This window comes from Fundulus heteroclitus, chromosome 16, assembly GCF_011125445.2.
Source record: "Fundulus heteroclitus isolate FHET01 chromosome 16, MU-UCD_Fhet_4.1, whole genome shotgun sequence".
NCBI lineage: Eukaryota > Metazoa > Chordata > Actinopteri > Cyprinodontiformes > Fundulidae > Fundulus > Fundulus heteroclitus.
The window spans coordinates 12,304,496-12,319,858 of NC_046376.1; the positions used below are offsets into that span (position 1 = coordinate 12,304,496).

Sequence of the window (15,363 nt, forward strand, 5' to 3'; positions counted from 1 at the left end):
CCCACCGCTAAACTCCACAAACAGCACCTGTCCGGATGTACGTTCTCTGCTGGAAAAGGTTCACCTCCCGGCAGTCACAGTAACGAGGTCCACCGCTGTCCCTCAGATCTTTCAGGAGCAGCTGAACACCAGGATTGTTTTGGTCGCCATGGAGACCTGGACCTCGGAAAACATGATGCCGGTGGTGGAGGACCCGCTGATGACGCTGCAGAACTTCATGAAATACAGGAAGGACAGCATCAGGGAGCAGAGCGACGTTGTCCAACTTTTCTCGTAAGAGAACCGGAACGATGTAGACGCTGAGAATCTCATTCCCAGATCCGAGTGGCGATTTGAGGTAAATGAGGCTTTTCTGTGCTTTTCAGAGGGCGCACATTTCACAGTAGCCGCAGTGGGACAGCCTACACAGGAGGCGTTTGTTCTCCAACAAAGGGAGGAGGAATTAAATGAGGTAAATTGGCTTTGGACTATTCATAATTTAGGAAATGCTAATTTTATGTCGCCACAGACTAATTTGTTTTGAATCTGAGATTAGAGTTAAGAATGTAATTTGAAATGATCATGAACGTTTTTACTTTGCTTTTCATCGGCGGTTGCTAAATTTGTTCTGTGGGGCTGAAACAAGCCATCCTAATTCATGTTTATAGCGATGGCGTCCAAACTTTTGCCCAAATTCGCCAAGTTTAGTCGGTGTCACATTCTATTTTAAATAAAATACATTAAAATAGTTTAATTACTTCTAACATTGTTATTTTACCTGTTGTGCAAAAAATTAAACATGCAATATTTACTGAAACATGATGTTTGCAGGAAAAAGGATCTGTTAATAATCGTGTATCCCAAACACAAAAGGGGTGTGAGATGTTTGCTTTTTTTTTTAAAGAAACCTTGTAGTTTCCAAATTTTTCCTGACAACTAGAACGGTTTAAATATTTGTTTTAAAAAATAGCTTTATTTTTCAAATTTTGCTAGATTGAATGAATGTTGCTGGATGTTTGTGCTCCCAGTTTTTATTAATTTTAAATGAAAGCATAATAAAGAGAAAAAACATGATAAAAGACAAGGAACTTTGTGTTGCATTATGGTATTATTGTAATATTTTAAAAAAATCTGAAAAAATCTTCCCCTAAACAATTACAAATTATTTTGGAATTGAAAATATTCTGGAATTGAGGTTAGGGGCCACATAAAATAATTTCAGGGGCTACAAATGGCCCCTGGCCCAATCTTTGGGCACCCCTAGTATAAACCTATGAGTCAGAATTTCCTTTAAAAATCATCAAACTCGCTTTAGATAAAGTTTATTACTTGAAATGATCAGCTTTTCTATTCCTTCGCTATATTGTTTTAATCGACATCAATATTTACCCTGAGAACAAACTCTCAACACCTACACATATGATCTACTTTTAATTTTTTGTTCATTATTCACACATTTAAAAGAAATTAATTTTTCACAGATTATTTACCTGTAATCCATATAGCAGCATAATAATGTTTGTATGGTTCTGAGGAAAGCTTGGCCGCTATCACACAGTATCGTGACCGGTCAGACAGATTTATGATGCGCCCATCCCCCACTGTCAACGCACATGCAGTACAGTTTATACCAGTGACAGTCAACACCAGATGGAAGTGGTAAGATAAAATCTCATCAGTCGGCAGCGAGAGAGAGAGAGAGAGAGAGAGAGAGAGAGAAAAGTGTTTGGGTAAGCTAAAGTGGTCTGAGTTTGTTTGCCGTTTATTTTGGAGCTCTGGAAAATCATTTTCTGTTTTCATGAGTGAAGGAAATGTACTGAAGCTGGTCGGATGGAATATTTAAACGGGATTGTAAACAGATTCACATCAGTGCAAGTTCTGAAGATGTTTCTTCAGCTCCAACATCCACAGCAGCATTCACAATGACTTGGGGGTAATTAGAGTCAAAGAATAGTCCAAACACATAAGAGGATCCTCTCATAACTCAAAAACCGCGTGTTGAAATCTCTCAGAAGTCCCTCATCTGTCGCAGCGTTGTCTAATTCTACTGCACAGCACTCTTGAGCCTCTTCTGAGGTCATAGACGAAAGTATTACCGAAGCAGAAACACCAGTTTTTTCCCTTATGTGTACTTTTTTTAAAAACTTTTGGAGACCGCTGTTGTGTAAAAATAAATCTCACTACTCAGGTGTGTTTTTATGGACAGTTTGTGAGAAAATACATGACTGGATACCGTCGTTTAAGACACACGTCTGTTGTTCACATTGTTGCAACTTTGTTTCTGAAGCACTCTCTTAGTATCCACCACATGAGGTCCCTAGTTCCTGAAAAGGCCTTGTCTGCTCTGATTTGTCAGAAAAAATTATGTGGTGGACCATCTGTTCTCTGTTCAAAGGGTCTCAAAATAGTCACCATGCAGGCATTATGCAAATGTATTTGATGACGATGTCATGACGTAAAAGGTAGCAAAGCCTGGACTACGAATTCTAGTCTCTGTAATTTAGCTCATGTTCTACATGCAGATGTCTGTTTATTCCCGTGCTTTTATCCAAAGCAATATACAAACGAGTATATAGCAATGCAGTTAATATCTAAGCTGTCAGTAAGGTATTTAGAAGGAAAACTGGTCAGGAAAGGTGCTAGGTTGATAGATTATGCTAGATAAAAAAGGAAACCTAATGAGGAGAAACAAAAAACATTTTCAATTAAACCTTAAAGAGACTTGGTCAGTGTTTTTTTTTTATGTGTATCTGGAGGAAAGAGACTAGTTACAAGTTATTTTTTTTTCTGTGTGATTAAAAAGTCACTCCTTGGATCTTTATTGATTTCCAGACAGAAACAACACACATTAAAAAGATTAAAAGACAAACAACTGGATTTTTTTTCCGAAGTTTGAAGACGTTTTAGCTTCCCATCCAGAAAGTTTTCTCAATTCAAATGTCTGGAGTAGTGTGGAGTTTCAAGCTTTATATCATTGCCCAAAAAGGCCTTGTTATGGCTTAGATAACATGCAAACTAAACCGAAACTGGTCCACCTCTTTGCAATGGGGAGTCGTTAGGGTCATCGTTGGCCTGGTTTACAGGGGAGATTCTGTGATCACCTGCATGGAGGTGAGGATTGAGGTGAGCTTTCTGGATGGGAAGCGAAACATCTTCAAACTTTGGAAAAATATCCAGTTGTTTTGTTTTTTAACCTTTTTTTGGAATGATCATCACCTGGATGACTGAGAATCTTCACCAGCAACACACATTAAATGACAGAAACAAGTGATTATTACCAAATCGTACCAAATTCAGAACATGGATTTTACTACCAACATAAAAAAAATGTGAAATAAACATTTAACAGTAGGATCTTGTAATAATAACAATGTCCATTTCATGGGTTACATGTTGGTTTGCTTTGCTTTCAGTACGGGAGCGTCGGGGCAATGGCCATCACTTTGTGTCAGAGTCTTGGCCAGAACATTGGGATGAAGTGGAACAACGCACGGACCTCAGCAAGTGAGATAGCAGAAAACAAGCTTCACACGCAGAGAGGCTCCGGATGATTTCACCCTTTTCACCTCATGCACTCAACAAACACCGTTTCATCCCAAACCCATTTTACTTGCATCTTTTTCATCCACAAACAAACAATTTCCTACATATCAGCTTCACTGTTGCTTATCAGTTTATTCATCTTGTTAGCCAAGTATTTTGATGACTTGTGGAGATGCATATTTAAAATTTATCAAATCTTATTTCCAATTTAATTTTACTGCATATTCTCCAGACATCCCATCTCTAGTTATTGTGGTTCTGTTCCCCATTTGGGCCGGTCGACACTTACGAATGCTGAAAGATTAGGGTTCCAACTAAAATAAATCTTTGTGACTTCCTGCTGGTACGTTTTATTCATTGGACTCTTTTAAAACATCTCCTTAAAATGAATTATGAGAGATTAATAGACAATGTGTTTAAATAATTTACAAAGCGTCCCAAAAGCAGCTACAAAACAACATTGAAGGGAGCATCAGCCGACCAAATGTCAGTGCGAAACCTTGGGGTGACAGATGGTGGTTTTCCGCTTTACAAATGACAACAACAACCAATAAAGCCTAATATAACCATCAAATAAGTTATACGCAGCAGCGTAATCACAAGGTCTTGGCAGTTTTGAATGGGTGTCTTTTAAGTCTGGATTTGAACAAGGGGAGAGTGTCAATGTTATGGACGTCTGGCGGCGGGAGAGACTCCCAGACTCATCATTATTGAAAATTCTTGGAATCTGGAGAATTGTCTTTGTGCACCCATTAAAATCCTTAAAATTGACTTAAATCCTGAAATCTCTGAACTGGTATAGAATTAGGACCTAAATAATATGTAGAAATGCAGAATAATTTTTCAGATTTCCTGATGGTCTTTCAAAGTTTTATGTTTTTGTGGTTGTTGTTTTTTTTGGTGTTTTTTTTTCCTGGCGCTCATGTTGGTTAATTTTTTTATTGTATTTTTTGGTGCTCATGAATGGTAATTCTTGTGTTTTATGTTGCACATTTTCTTTTCTTCTGTGCAGGTGACTGCAGATGTCCAGATGCCTGGGTGGGCTGCATAATGGAAGACACTGGGTAAACCAAAAACATTTCACTTTACTTATTTGGTGTTTAATTGAAGCTTGAACAGGTTTTTTGCTGGAAAAGGAGACGCCAGATGACTAATTGTGAACTAAAAGCATTTACTACATAAGTGATTTGGACTGGGCTCCCCCTGACAGATGGGACAATACAGATTTGAATAATTTGAGATATATCTTACTGCAGATGGGAACATTTGTGTCAGATTGCAAAGTGATGGCACACACACCCACGGTGGGTCTGCCATTCCCGACTGGCCAAAAAAGCATTGTACTGTTTGTCTTTTAGTGTATGTCTTAATCTTCATGTGTCGGCGTGTGTGCGTTTATGTGTGTGATCACAGATTTTATCTGCCCAGAAAGTTTTCTCGCTGTAGTGTTGACGAGTACATCCAGTTCTTGCTTCAGGGCGGTGGGAGCTGCCTCTTCAACAAGCCTAATAAGGTGAGGGCGACAAGGGGAGCGATACCCATCTCTCAATAGCTTAATCTTATAGATTGTATCTATTTGTACACCTTTACCATGCCTATCTATATATTTCTCCTCAGTAATGTCTTATAGATTTATGCATTTTAATATTTTAGCTGTTGGACCCTCCCGAGTGTGGAAATGGCTTCGTGGAGCCAGGAGAAGAGTGTGACTGTGGATCCCAGGTGGTGAGTAGCCAGCTTTGCTTCACATTAAGTTCATATTTTGATTTTGAAAAACATATTTTGTGAAACTGATTATTTCCTGGCTGTGGCTGCAGGAGTGCGCCCGCAGTGGAGGAGCCTGCTGCAAAAAGTGTACCCTTACCCACGACGCCATGTGCAGTAACGGACTCTGCTGCAGTGGCTGTAAAGTAAGTCGAACAACAATGCAAATAGCTGATTTTCTGAGAATTTGGTGTTTGGTGAGCAAATATGATGCTTAAAAAAGTATAATTAATAATCTAACATTTGAGATATATAAATTTAAATACTATGTTGCTTCCACGTTTTTTCCCCCATGTCCCTTTATCTGATGGACTTGCCCTGCAAAAAGCCTTTTGTAAACTATACAAATTTTAATGCTGCAAGTCAATGACTCGATGCAGTCTGCTGGGTTTCCTTAGATGCTCTGCTATACCACCTGGTGGTAGATTAAAAAACATCTCGGTGACTTCCATCCAGACAGATGAAGCCTGATGTAGGCATTGGTGGAAATGTGAAGAGACAAATGCCCAGAAAAAAGTTTTCGCAGATGTTTCTCAAAGCTGAGGAATGTATAACCACGACCCGATCAGTCAGTGTTTGAACCACATAGCTTATTTTCCATCAAGATTTTTGTTTTTTTTTTTGCTAAACCTACACATAGTGAGATTTGATTAAGATAAAAAAAGTTTACTTTAGGGAGGCAAAAATATTTTCTTAGGATTGATGCTATATACCGATGAGGCTCGTTTGTGATATAAAGTATCCCTTCTGAAAAAAAAATCTTCAAGCAGGTATTATGCATGCTTTTCATTAAGCCTGTAGATCTGTTTAAAAAAAATATTGGTCTGATATGATCTAATATTCCAGTAAATTAATAGCTGTGAGTGTAAAATCATAATTAACAGAAAGGCTTGAAAACACCAGTACGATTCTTTTTAAAATAATGCGCTAATTTATTGAAAGGCAGCTGTAAATAGATATTCTCCTCTTACCCGGACCCCACATTTTTAACCGCCACTATTAATGACTAATTGCATTTTTCAGCAACTTTGGATCTCTTTTTTCTTTTGCCTCCCAGTATGAGCTGAGAGGTGTTGTCTGTCGAGAGGCCGTGAACGACTGTGATATTCCCGAAACCTGCACAGGAGACTCCAGCCAGGTGAGAACATCTGTGGAAAACACCGGACAAAACTGACACGTCCTGTGGGAGTATCTGTTATTTATCACATTCTGTCTGCTGCCAGTGCCCTCACAATGTCCACCGGCTGGATGGTTACATGTGTGATAACAGCCAGGTAAGACCAATCCTTGCTTGTTTCTAGCTCCATGCTAACGCGGGGGGGGGGCGCGTCTTGTTTTACCTGTCCTGTTCATCCTCCCTAGGGACGCTGTTATGGTGGACGCTGCAGGACCCGTGATGGGCAGTGCAAAGGACTCTGGGGCTATAGTGTGTATATATATTGGGGGAAAAAACCCCGGAAATAATCATCTCTTCTTGTAAAATACAAACAAGTTTTATATTTACATTTAATCTCTGATCGCCACAGATTCAGCTGACAGGTTCTGTTATGAGAAGCTAAATGCCGAAGGGACCGAGAAGGGAAACTGCGGTCGGGGCCCTGAAGGGAAAGGCTGGCTGCAGTGCAACAAGCCGTGAGTTAAACCAGTGACGGAGTTCTGAGCTGGGCACCCAAAGCACAGCCTGCTCTTTGTAACCAGAGTCCGATGCTTGTATTTATGCCCTCCAATCTCCTCGCCTCAGGGACGTGTTGTGTGGCTTCCTTTTCTGCGCAAATGTCACAACAAAGCCAAAATTTGGGGATCTGCAGGGTGAGGTGACCAGCTTTACCCTCTACCACCAGAACAAGTACCTGGACTGCAGGTGAGCCGCTGAGAAACGTCCCGTCTGCAGCATTTAGCAGAGCAGAGAGGTGTTGTAATTCCATCTCTCTTCTCTTAATTATGGGACACTTTGGATGCTGCGCTCAGAGGTGGTCATGCTTTGCTAGAGGATGGCTCGGATATGGGCTACGTAGAGGATGGGACCCCCTGCGGCCCCAACATGATGTGCTTGGAGAGACGGTGCCTCCCTGTTGCAGCTTTTAACCTCAGCATATGTCCGGGATCTAAATTTGGACACATTTGCTCTGACCATGGGGTAAAGTCACTTGAAAACAATCAATTGTCTGCCTCGTTTACAGATCTGTCAGGAGAGAGAAAAACATGTTTGGAGGGAAACTGAGAATTTTCTGGCATCAAAAAGCCTGTTCAGACTAAAATGATCAGGTCTTAAGCGGTTAAGTAAACTACATTTGTGTTATTTTCCATGCATATGTGCATAGTTTTTAAATTGTTTTGTAATAGTGTCGGCACCAGTGGTGCCAGTTATGGAGGGAGAAACAAGCAACCAGCTCTATTCCCTCTACCTTGTAAACAGCATCGATGAACAACGCCGACCGCTGATTTGATGGCCAAATGCTGTGCTGTGCTTCAGTTTTGAATATTTTAGATCGTCAGATAAAATATGAATTCTGCAAAGTGCCTCGAGAGCACGTGTCGTTAGCTGCCAACCAGCTGCTAAGTCTTGCTTCTCACTTGCAGACCTGCAGCAACGAGGTGAAGTGTATCTGTGACAGGGACTACACCGGCAAGGACTGCAGCGTTTTCGATCCCATCCCTGAGCCCACCGTCCCAACAGGCCCGGAGAAGAAAGGTCTGTGGCTGCCCTCAAACCTTTCCATCTCCCTCTTTCTCTGTCTGCCTCTCATGATGTTACCCCCCACCCCCCTCCCCCTCCTGTCTCTTCGTGTCGTCTGTGTACCTTCCTCCTGCGCTGAAACGCCAAGGAGCATCCCTCGCTCGAACCGTGTGGTGTCTTCCTTCACCGCTGAGTCTGGCTGTTTATATTGTAGGTGTGTGTCGAGCAAACGTGTCGACACAGTTTGTTTGGGAATATGTGTGGTTTCTAAGAGGTGCTTTGTGTTTTTTTTCCGGGCACTGCTTGTTTTTAAGTGTCTCTCGCTTTCTTGCAGTCCAGCCAGTGAGACAGAGAAATTAAGCAGCTACTCTTTTTAGGGCCAAAGCAGCCACCCCTGAGAGAGAGGGTGTCCAGCTGAGAGGGTCAATGAGAACAAAGTAATACAACTCGCTCTCCTTTGAATTCTCTTTGTGTAACTGTTGTCTCCCTTGACCTCCCTCGCTCACCTGTCACCCAACATGATGGCCTCCCCCTCCCCCTTCGTCCCCCCATCATCTCTCCGTATCTGTCTGCAAGTATCTCACCATCTGCCTCTCTCTCTCTCTCTCTAGTCGATGTCGTTGATGTACCGTGTTGACGCTGTCTTCTGACGTGTGTTTTTTAGTGGTGTTGTTTTTGTTTCTGCCCCTCCTCTTCCTCCGCACCCTTCTTCCTCCCCTCCTTCCTCTGTGCAGGTCCCAGTGGCACCAATATCATAATAGGGTCCATCGCAGGTGCTATTCTCCTGGCAGCTATAGTCCTAGGGGGAACAGGATGGGGATTTAAGTAAGAGTTCTAGCATGCCTTTGTGTACCTGTCTGCTTCTACCTCAAGAACCCCACCCCCCCCATCCACCCCTCCCACAACCACCAGTCTGAAATAGGTGCATCTCATTGCCCAGTAACTGGGAGGGGTTAAACTCTGACGCGCTAACGCTTTAATGCTTCAGGCTTTGAGATCAAATCATCACAGAGATTGTTTTGCTCACTTTTACCCTCCCCGTAATCCACTTTCTAGCTCAGTAATTGATTTCTCTGCCAGGATCTGTTAGAATCAATCGGATTTACACCACTGGTGCCACATCTGGAAGCTTCCCTCACTATTTTTTTTATTTTGTGTTTTCCTTTTCTGGCTTACTTTACCTTGCAAAAGTTCTGTAACAATCCCAAATTTATCTTATCTATACTTTGTTTCCTCGGAGCAAGACTTTCTTCTTAATCCTCAAAAGTGGTCTCTATCAATAGTTCACTTGAAGAAAGTGTGAAAGGAAAGTAAAAAGAAAGCCAACCCAAAAAGAAATTTGGGATGGCTCAACCTTTTGCACGGTGTCGTACATGTCGGCTTAACCAAAAGCAATCTTTTTTCCACTCCTATTTTTATTACCTTGTTTAGGCCCCTGTTATTTATTTTTCCCTCAGTAGGCCTCATCTTAACCCTAAATCCCCTCACTGAAGTGGAACATATCGCCTCTGCATGCTTGCTGTTGTAAGGGCCGACCTAAAAGGACTACTCTTACTGGCTGATAGATTGCATTGTCCGTTGAAAGGTTTTGATCAGTGCTTGCTGTCGGTCCTTTTAGGGTCGGCGACACAGTGCTGGCCACATTTATTAGCCCTCCTGGTGAAGATGCAAAGCAAGTCTTGAAGACATTTCTTTTTTTACAGTATGATAACATCTTGTTCAATGTTTTGGAAAGAAGTTTTAGACAAATGCAACCTTTTGTACAAATATAAGTACATTTGCTTAGTTGGGGGGGGGGGGGGACACGTTATTCTTGTTAAATGTTTGATGAACTCCCTTTTGCCGGTTGTACAGCACTGAGAATGAGACCCACAGCATCACAGCTCCTTCACTATACTTAACAGTGGGCATGAGGTCTTTTTCCACGTATGCATCCTTCGTTTCAGACCAACCTAAAGTCTCAGCCTTTTCCTCTTGACCAGTGCAAATTATTCCGCTTAAAGCCTGAGAAACATTTAGCCAACTCTGCATGTTTACAAGAATAAAGGTCAGGCAGAAAAGGCGTTTTCCCTGACTAATAATTGGCAATTAATGGTTGGTATGGAGACTTGGTAACCCCAAGACCTAAGACCTCTACCACAAAGCTTTGTTTAATGGTGGTAATTAGAAGTTTAAAGAAACTTTGATTAATTTAAGTATCATTTTCAAAAAGGGGTTCGTATTTGATTTTAAAGGGACTGTTTTGAATATCACAACTTTAGCACCGGAGGCTTTCTTAAAAACTATTATTTCCTACCATGAGACTTGTTTCCTCTCCTAATGATTGTACTAAAATGTGGCCGGCGCTGTACGTGTAGGCGTCTGTTAATGTGTGCATGGACAAGTTTCCTGTTAGTGAGACATATTAACAGTTTTTGGTGGCGCTCAGGCAGTGGTACTGCATCTGATCTCAGCACTTTAATCTGACACAAGATCAACATTTCTAGAAACACTGTCAGATGAATATTAGACTGAATAACCACTGGCAGATTTTTGCTTTGTATTTAAATCTAACAGTGTCATTCAGCATAGCCAATTTAACGTTTTAATCCCCCCCTTTTTTGCAATGTAAAATCTTTTTTACAAGAATATTGTGTCTTTTTCCTGTGTAGCTAGTCTTCATGCTTCTTCATTTTGCCCTAGTTTATGCAATCTTCTTACGATCTAAACAACCACTGCAGAAACAACTATATTTGATGTACTTTTCCTTGCTGACTCAAAGTGTTCTGACTTTTTGTCTCCTTTCTTGGCGTGCCTCTGTGATGCAGGAACATTCGAAGAGGAAGGTACAATCTTGCAGTGCCATAAACATGTTATATTCTGTCTCTAAGCATTGCAGAAGGACCTATTTTCATGAAACCTTACACTAAATTTTCTCAAACCATCTAAAAGTCAACATTTCCCTTAGTTTTGACGATATTATTCAGATTTTTCCCCCGAGGTTTATCTCCCTGCTGCTCGGTGCTGAATGTTCTAATCTTTTTAGAGAACTACTTATGCAAGCCCCTAAAACTAGAACCTATGCCTGACTGTGATGCTGAATTTGTACATTCATGCTTGTTATCTCATATTTGTTTTGCAGCAGATTACCCATCTGTGTTGATCTTCCTTTATTTCCCTTCTTCTGTTTCAGATCTGGAGGAGGATAAGATCACTGTCTGTCTCTCTGTCTGTGTCCTGTCCACACTTGTCTTCCTCTTCGCACCGTGTCGTTTCCACGTTCAAGAAGAGAGGAATGAAAAAAAAAAACACACAAGTCTTCCATTTCAGCCCCGGGATCTCTCCAAATCTCCTTTAGAAGATCACCTCCTCTAAACTCCTGTCTGCTCCTTCCATTCGTCCTCCTTTAGGAGCCCCCCCGCCACGTCGCGGCCTGGTGGGGCTCCTCTCGCCACACCAGCCAAATCACACTCATGTGGCTGCTTTCTGCTGAGCATTGTGTCCAGGCTGCACCTAGAGAAAGGACGTGGCTCCCTGTGGGGGAGCCACCAGTGGCCCCTATCCAGTCCTGGTGCCGTATGAATGCGTGGTGTCTGCTTCTCACATCTGGGACAGCCTGATAAAGAGAAAACATCAATAGTGGACCACTTTAATAAGAGACGTGTGTTTCCAAAACCTGCCTGCACATAGAATAGACCAGCCACCATTTAAGTCCACGGTTTGATGCTGGACGAGTGCACTGACCGAAATAATGTGACAGAAGCTAAAACGTTGGCTTTTTTTTCTTAAAAGAAATGGACCTGAGGTTCAGTACCTCCACCACTGGGCGTGACTTGGTGCACCTTTTAACTGGATCGTTATCAGTGTAAATCTGCAACCTTTGGAGACAAGGAAACAACTGCAAAAAAAATAATAATAATAATGCTCCAATTGTCTTTTGCAAGGACCAATCATCAAAATAAGGAGTTTGCAGTGCCTTGCAAAACTATTCATACCCCTGACAACTTTTCCACACCTTTTCCCACGATGAAAAGTTTAGATATTATGTTATAGATCAATAGTACTACATAGTTGTGAAGTGAACTATTTCATAGTTTTCCATTTATTTAAGCCCAAATGTAGTTTACATTTATATTTACCTCCCTTTTATTCTAATACTCCTAAATAAAATCCAAATCAACCATTTGTCTTCAGAAGTCCTCTAATTAGAAAAACAGAGTTCACCCGTGTGCGATCTAGTGTCAACGTAAGTCCAGCTGTTCTGTGAAGGCCTCAGAGGTCTCTTAGAGAACGTCAGTGAACAAAGAGCATTATGAAGACCAAGGAACACAAAGGGATGAAGCTGTAGAGCATTTTAACGCAAAATTAGCTTATAAAACAACATCCTAGACTTCTCACTGATCATTCAAAATGGATAGATGGCACAGCTGCAACACAACCTCTGCATGGCCACCCAATGAAACTGGCATGTAATCTAAAAGAGTGTTAATCAGAAAAGGAAGCAAGAGGCCCATGGTAACTGTGGAGGAGATGCGTAGGTTCACAGCTCAGGTGGGAGTAGCTGTTGATGCCACAGCTGTCAGTGTTGCACTTGTTAAAGTTGGCTGTTATGGAATAAAAAGCAACAAGAAAGTCCTTTTTTTTTTTTTTTTTTAAATTAAAGGGACACAAAAAGTCAGTTTTATCATTTGTCACAAGCCATATGGGGCATTGCAAACAACCTGGAAGAAGGAGCTAAGAGATCAAACAAAGTGGTACTAAATTCAAAATGGAATGTGCGTCAGAAGACTAACACTGCATGGCGATGAACAAACGATTCCCCTGGTTTAAACTGATAGCATCATGCTGTGAGGATGCGTTGCTTCAGCACGGACAAAGGAGCTGGTAGGAGATGATGGGAGGAGTGACGGAGCAAAATACAGGGCAGTCCTGGAATTAAATCTGTTAAGAGACTGGAAAACGGCTGAGACTATGGTGAAGGAATAAGGGGGGAAATATAGATTATCTAGATCAGGCATGTCCAAGATTTGGTCCACCAGCACAGGTGGCTGAGGCATATGGAAGCTTTTAGTTTTTAATTAGGGCAAAACTATTTAAAGAAAAGTTAAACTCTTACAACTGAAAATGTCAAGTACAACAAAAAGTATGCATCTTTTAATAAACATACTTTTGACATGGTCTTTAAATTCATAGTAAATAGGACCACATCTATTTAATGACATTTGATTATTCAAATGCAGACTTTGGTGCATTAAAATCTGCTTTGAATTCAATTAAATGTTTGCAAAGAACAAATGCCCAAATACTGTTCTTATATTGCTAGACCAAAAAGAGTTCAGTTTATTATTGTTAAAGAGTGAAATTAAATGATTCACAATATTTTGCAAACTGGATGACCATCTTTAAAACAAGAAAAGGAACAAGTCCTTTCCTACAGAAACAACATTTCCTACAGAAAATCAGACTAATTTATTTAAAATCATCATATTTAAAAAATTTTAACATAATTTTTTTTAATTGTATTCATTTTCTGGCCCTCAAGTTCCTCTAAGTGGACAATTTTGGCCCATGTCCATGTTTGGACACCCCTGATCTAGATGCACAATGCCGGTAAAGAGAAAATCCACAAGGCTTGCAGCCATAGTGCCATTGACAGGTGGCTCTGCAAATGAATGCCAAGCTTTTCAGCTTTTTACTTGTAAAAAATGTTAGGGAACCCCTGCATCATTTCCTTCCACTTCACAATAAACCGCCACTTTGTTTTGGTCTATATCATAAAAGGAAAAGTGTGGAAAAGCTCAAAAGGTATGAATACTTCTTGCAAGGCAATGTATCAATAATTCTCAGCCGGAGAGCATCATAAGCTCGTCTAACTTCCTCCGTGGGAGTTTTCAGGTAAAACGGGACGGGAAGTTGTTATGGTTTTGGGATCATTTTTAAAAACCACCGAACTATGAAGCAGCAGAGACCGTAACTTCGTGTTTTAAATGTCTGAGCGACCAACGTACATTCCACTATATCTGTCCGTGTGCCCTCACCTCTTCCAAAGTGTGTAGAAGGTTTACTCTGTATGTCTGTCTGTGATTGTGCGAGTGCGAGACGTTTTTAAAGGAAGCCAGAATGTGCAGTATTTGTGTTTACATGTAATATAGGGGGGCAAGTTGTGTCCATGCACATGAATACACACCTCTTAGGTAGGCAGGTTTTACCTCGTGTCTCTTTATACCTGTTAACAGCTGCAGCCAGGCAGCACATGAATACCAGTTTTTATGTCCCGCATCGACAGAAACCGAGCACCTGCCCACTGTACGCACACCCATTTGTAAATATGTGCAAAAATATACTGAATGTTAAATGCAACCCACAAAGTTTTACTGAACGCTATGTTCCAATACTTTTGTTTTATTTCTAAGGAAGAGCTTCGGATCTCTGGCCACAGCCTGCATTTGCATAAACTCTCGAGACACGCTCCCTTCATCGAATGTGGCCTAGCAGCCTCGTCTTTCACTAAACCTTTTTGTACGTTTGTTGATAGCCACCAAGCCTCTGAGCGAAACATCCCTCCACTATTAATAAAAAGAAAAGAATAAATAAATAAAAACTTTGCGAGAACCCGTTGCTGAACTTGAGATGGACGTTCTGGTTTGGGATCCGAGATGCTGATGCTGTCGGTGTAAACGAGGTCGGTTGGGTTTTTATGAGGTTTGCACTATTGTTATTAATATGTACAAAGTGAGCATCAAATGTGATCATAAGGGAGTTAAAAAAAGTGTAAAGCAAGAGGCATCTTACACCATATTTTTAGACACTGTCTGTTTAAACTGGGACGATGGAAAAAGAGCAACTGATGCTCGTTGATGGACTGAAATGAACGAAAATAAAATACTGAAACATAAAACCACCACCTCTCTTAAGTCTTTCTGCCTTTTTTTTGTTTTTACTTTTAAATAATTTCCCCCAGCTCTTTCCTTTATGTCCTTAAAAACAGAAAGGAGCATTGAAGTTATGAAAGTGGATGCCCACTTGACTTTAACACACAGACGTCTCAAAAGCTGAAACTAATCTGAATGAAAGAAAATCTGTGCGTTTGAGTTTGAAATCGGTAACAAGTTTTAATAAGACTGTATACTGAAAATCTGTAACACTACAAAACATTTTGTTGTCCCTAAACTAGGAGAATGGTGAATATGCTAATAATAATGAAACCTCACTGAAATATTGTTTACTATGATAAAATATTCAATTTTAACATCCTTATGCACAGATAAATTTCCTTATTCCTTGCAAATAGCATTGAAAATGTGTCATTATGTTTGACTGAATACTTTTATTAAAAGCTAAATATTCAGGTCTTTTGGTAACACTGCATCAAAAACAGAAAAAAAAAACACCATAATAAAAAAATAAAAATAAATTGCAAA

At 40.6% G+C, this 15,363-nt stretch overlaps 2 protein-coding genes across 2 annotated transcripts in view; both read left to right on the top strand.

The window, feature by feature from the left end:
- Positions 1 to 11,240, top strand: part of LOC118566315 (disintegrin and metalloproteinase domain-containing protein 11-like) — an 11,992-nt gene extending 752 nt beyond the window's left edge. The window contains exons 2-18 of the mRNA XM_036148011.1: positions 25 to 273; positions 366 to 446; positions 3,389 to 3,483; positions 4,535 to 4,586; positions 4,936 to 5,035; positions 5,176 to 5,247; positions 5,340 to 5,432; positions 6,344 to 6,424; positions 6,510 to 6,560; positions 6,649 to 6,712; positions 6,813 to 6,918; positions 7,028 to 7,147; positions 7,255 to 7,423; positions 7,867 to 7,978; positions 8,698 to 8,788; positions 10,771 to 10,788; positions 11,136 to 11,240. Of these exons, the coding sequence (XP_036003904.1) occupies positions 25 to 273; positions 366 to 446; positions 3,389 to 3,483; positions 4,535 to 4,586; positions 4,936 to 5,035; positions 5,176 to 5,247; positions 5,340 to 5,432; positions 6,344 to 6,424; positions 6,510 to 6,560; positions 6,649 to 6,712; positions 6,813 to 6,918; positions 7,028 to 7,147; positions 7,255 to 7,423; positions 7,867 to 7,978; positions 8,698 to 8,788; positions 10,771 to 10,788; positions 11,136 to 11,151 (1,570 nt within the window). The 3' untranslated portion in view covers positions 11,152 to 11,240. The remainder of the gene's footprint in view (positions 1 to 24; positions 274 to 365; positions 447 to 3,388; positions 3,484 to 4,534; positions 4,587 to 4,935; positions 5,036 to 5,175; positions 5,248 to 5,339; positions 5,433 to 6,343; positions 6,425 to 6,509; positions 6,561 to 6,648; positions 6,713 to 6,812; positions 6,919 to 7,027; positions 7,148 to 7,254; positions 7,424 to 7,866; positions 7,979 to 8,697; positions 8,789 to 10,770; positions 10,789 to 11,135) is intronic.
- The window catches only part of LOC105932727 (disintegrin and metalloproteinase domain-containing protein 11), a gene marked incomplete in the record, with an annotated part of 53,411 nt that extends 41,559 nt beyond the window's left edge, over positions 1 to 11,852 (top strand). The window contains 1 exon segment of the mRNA XM_036147810.1: positions 11,251 to 11,852.
- Positions 11,853 to 15,363: the final 3,511 nt, after the last annotated feature.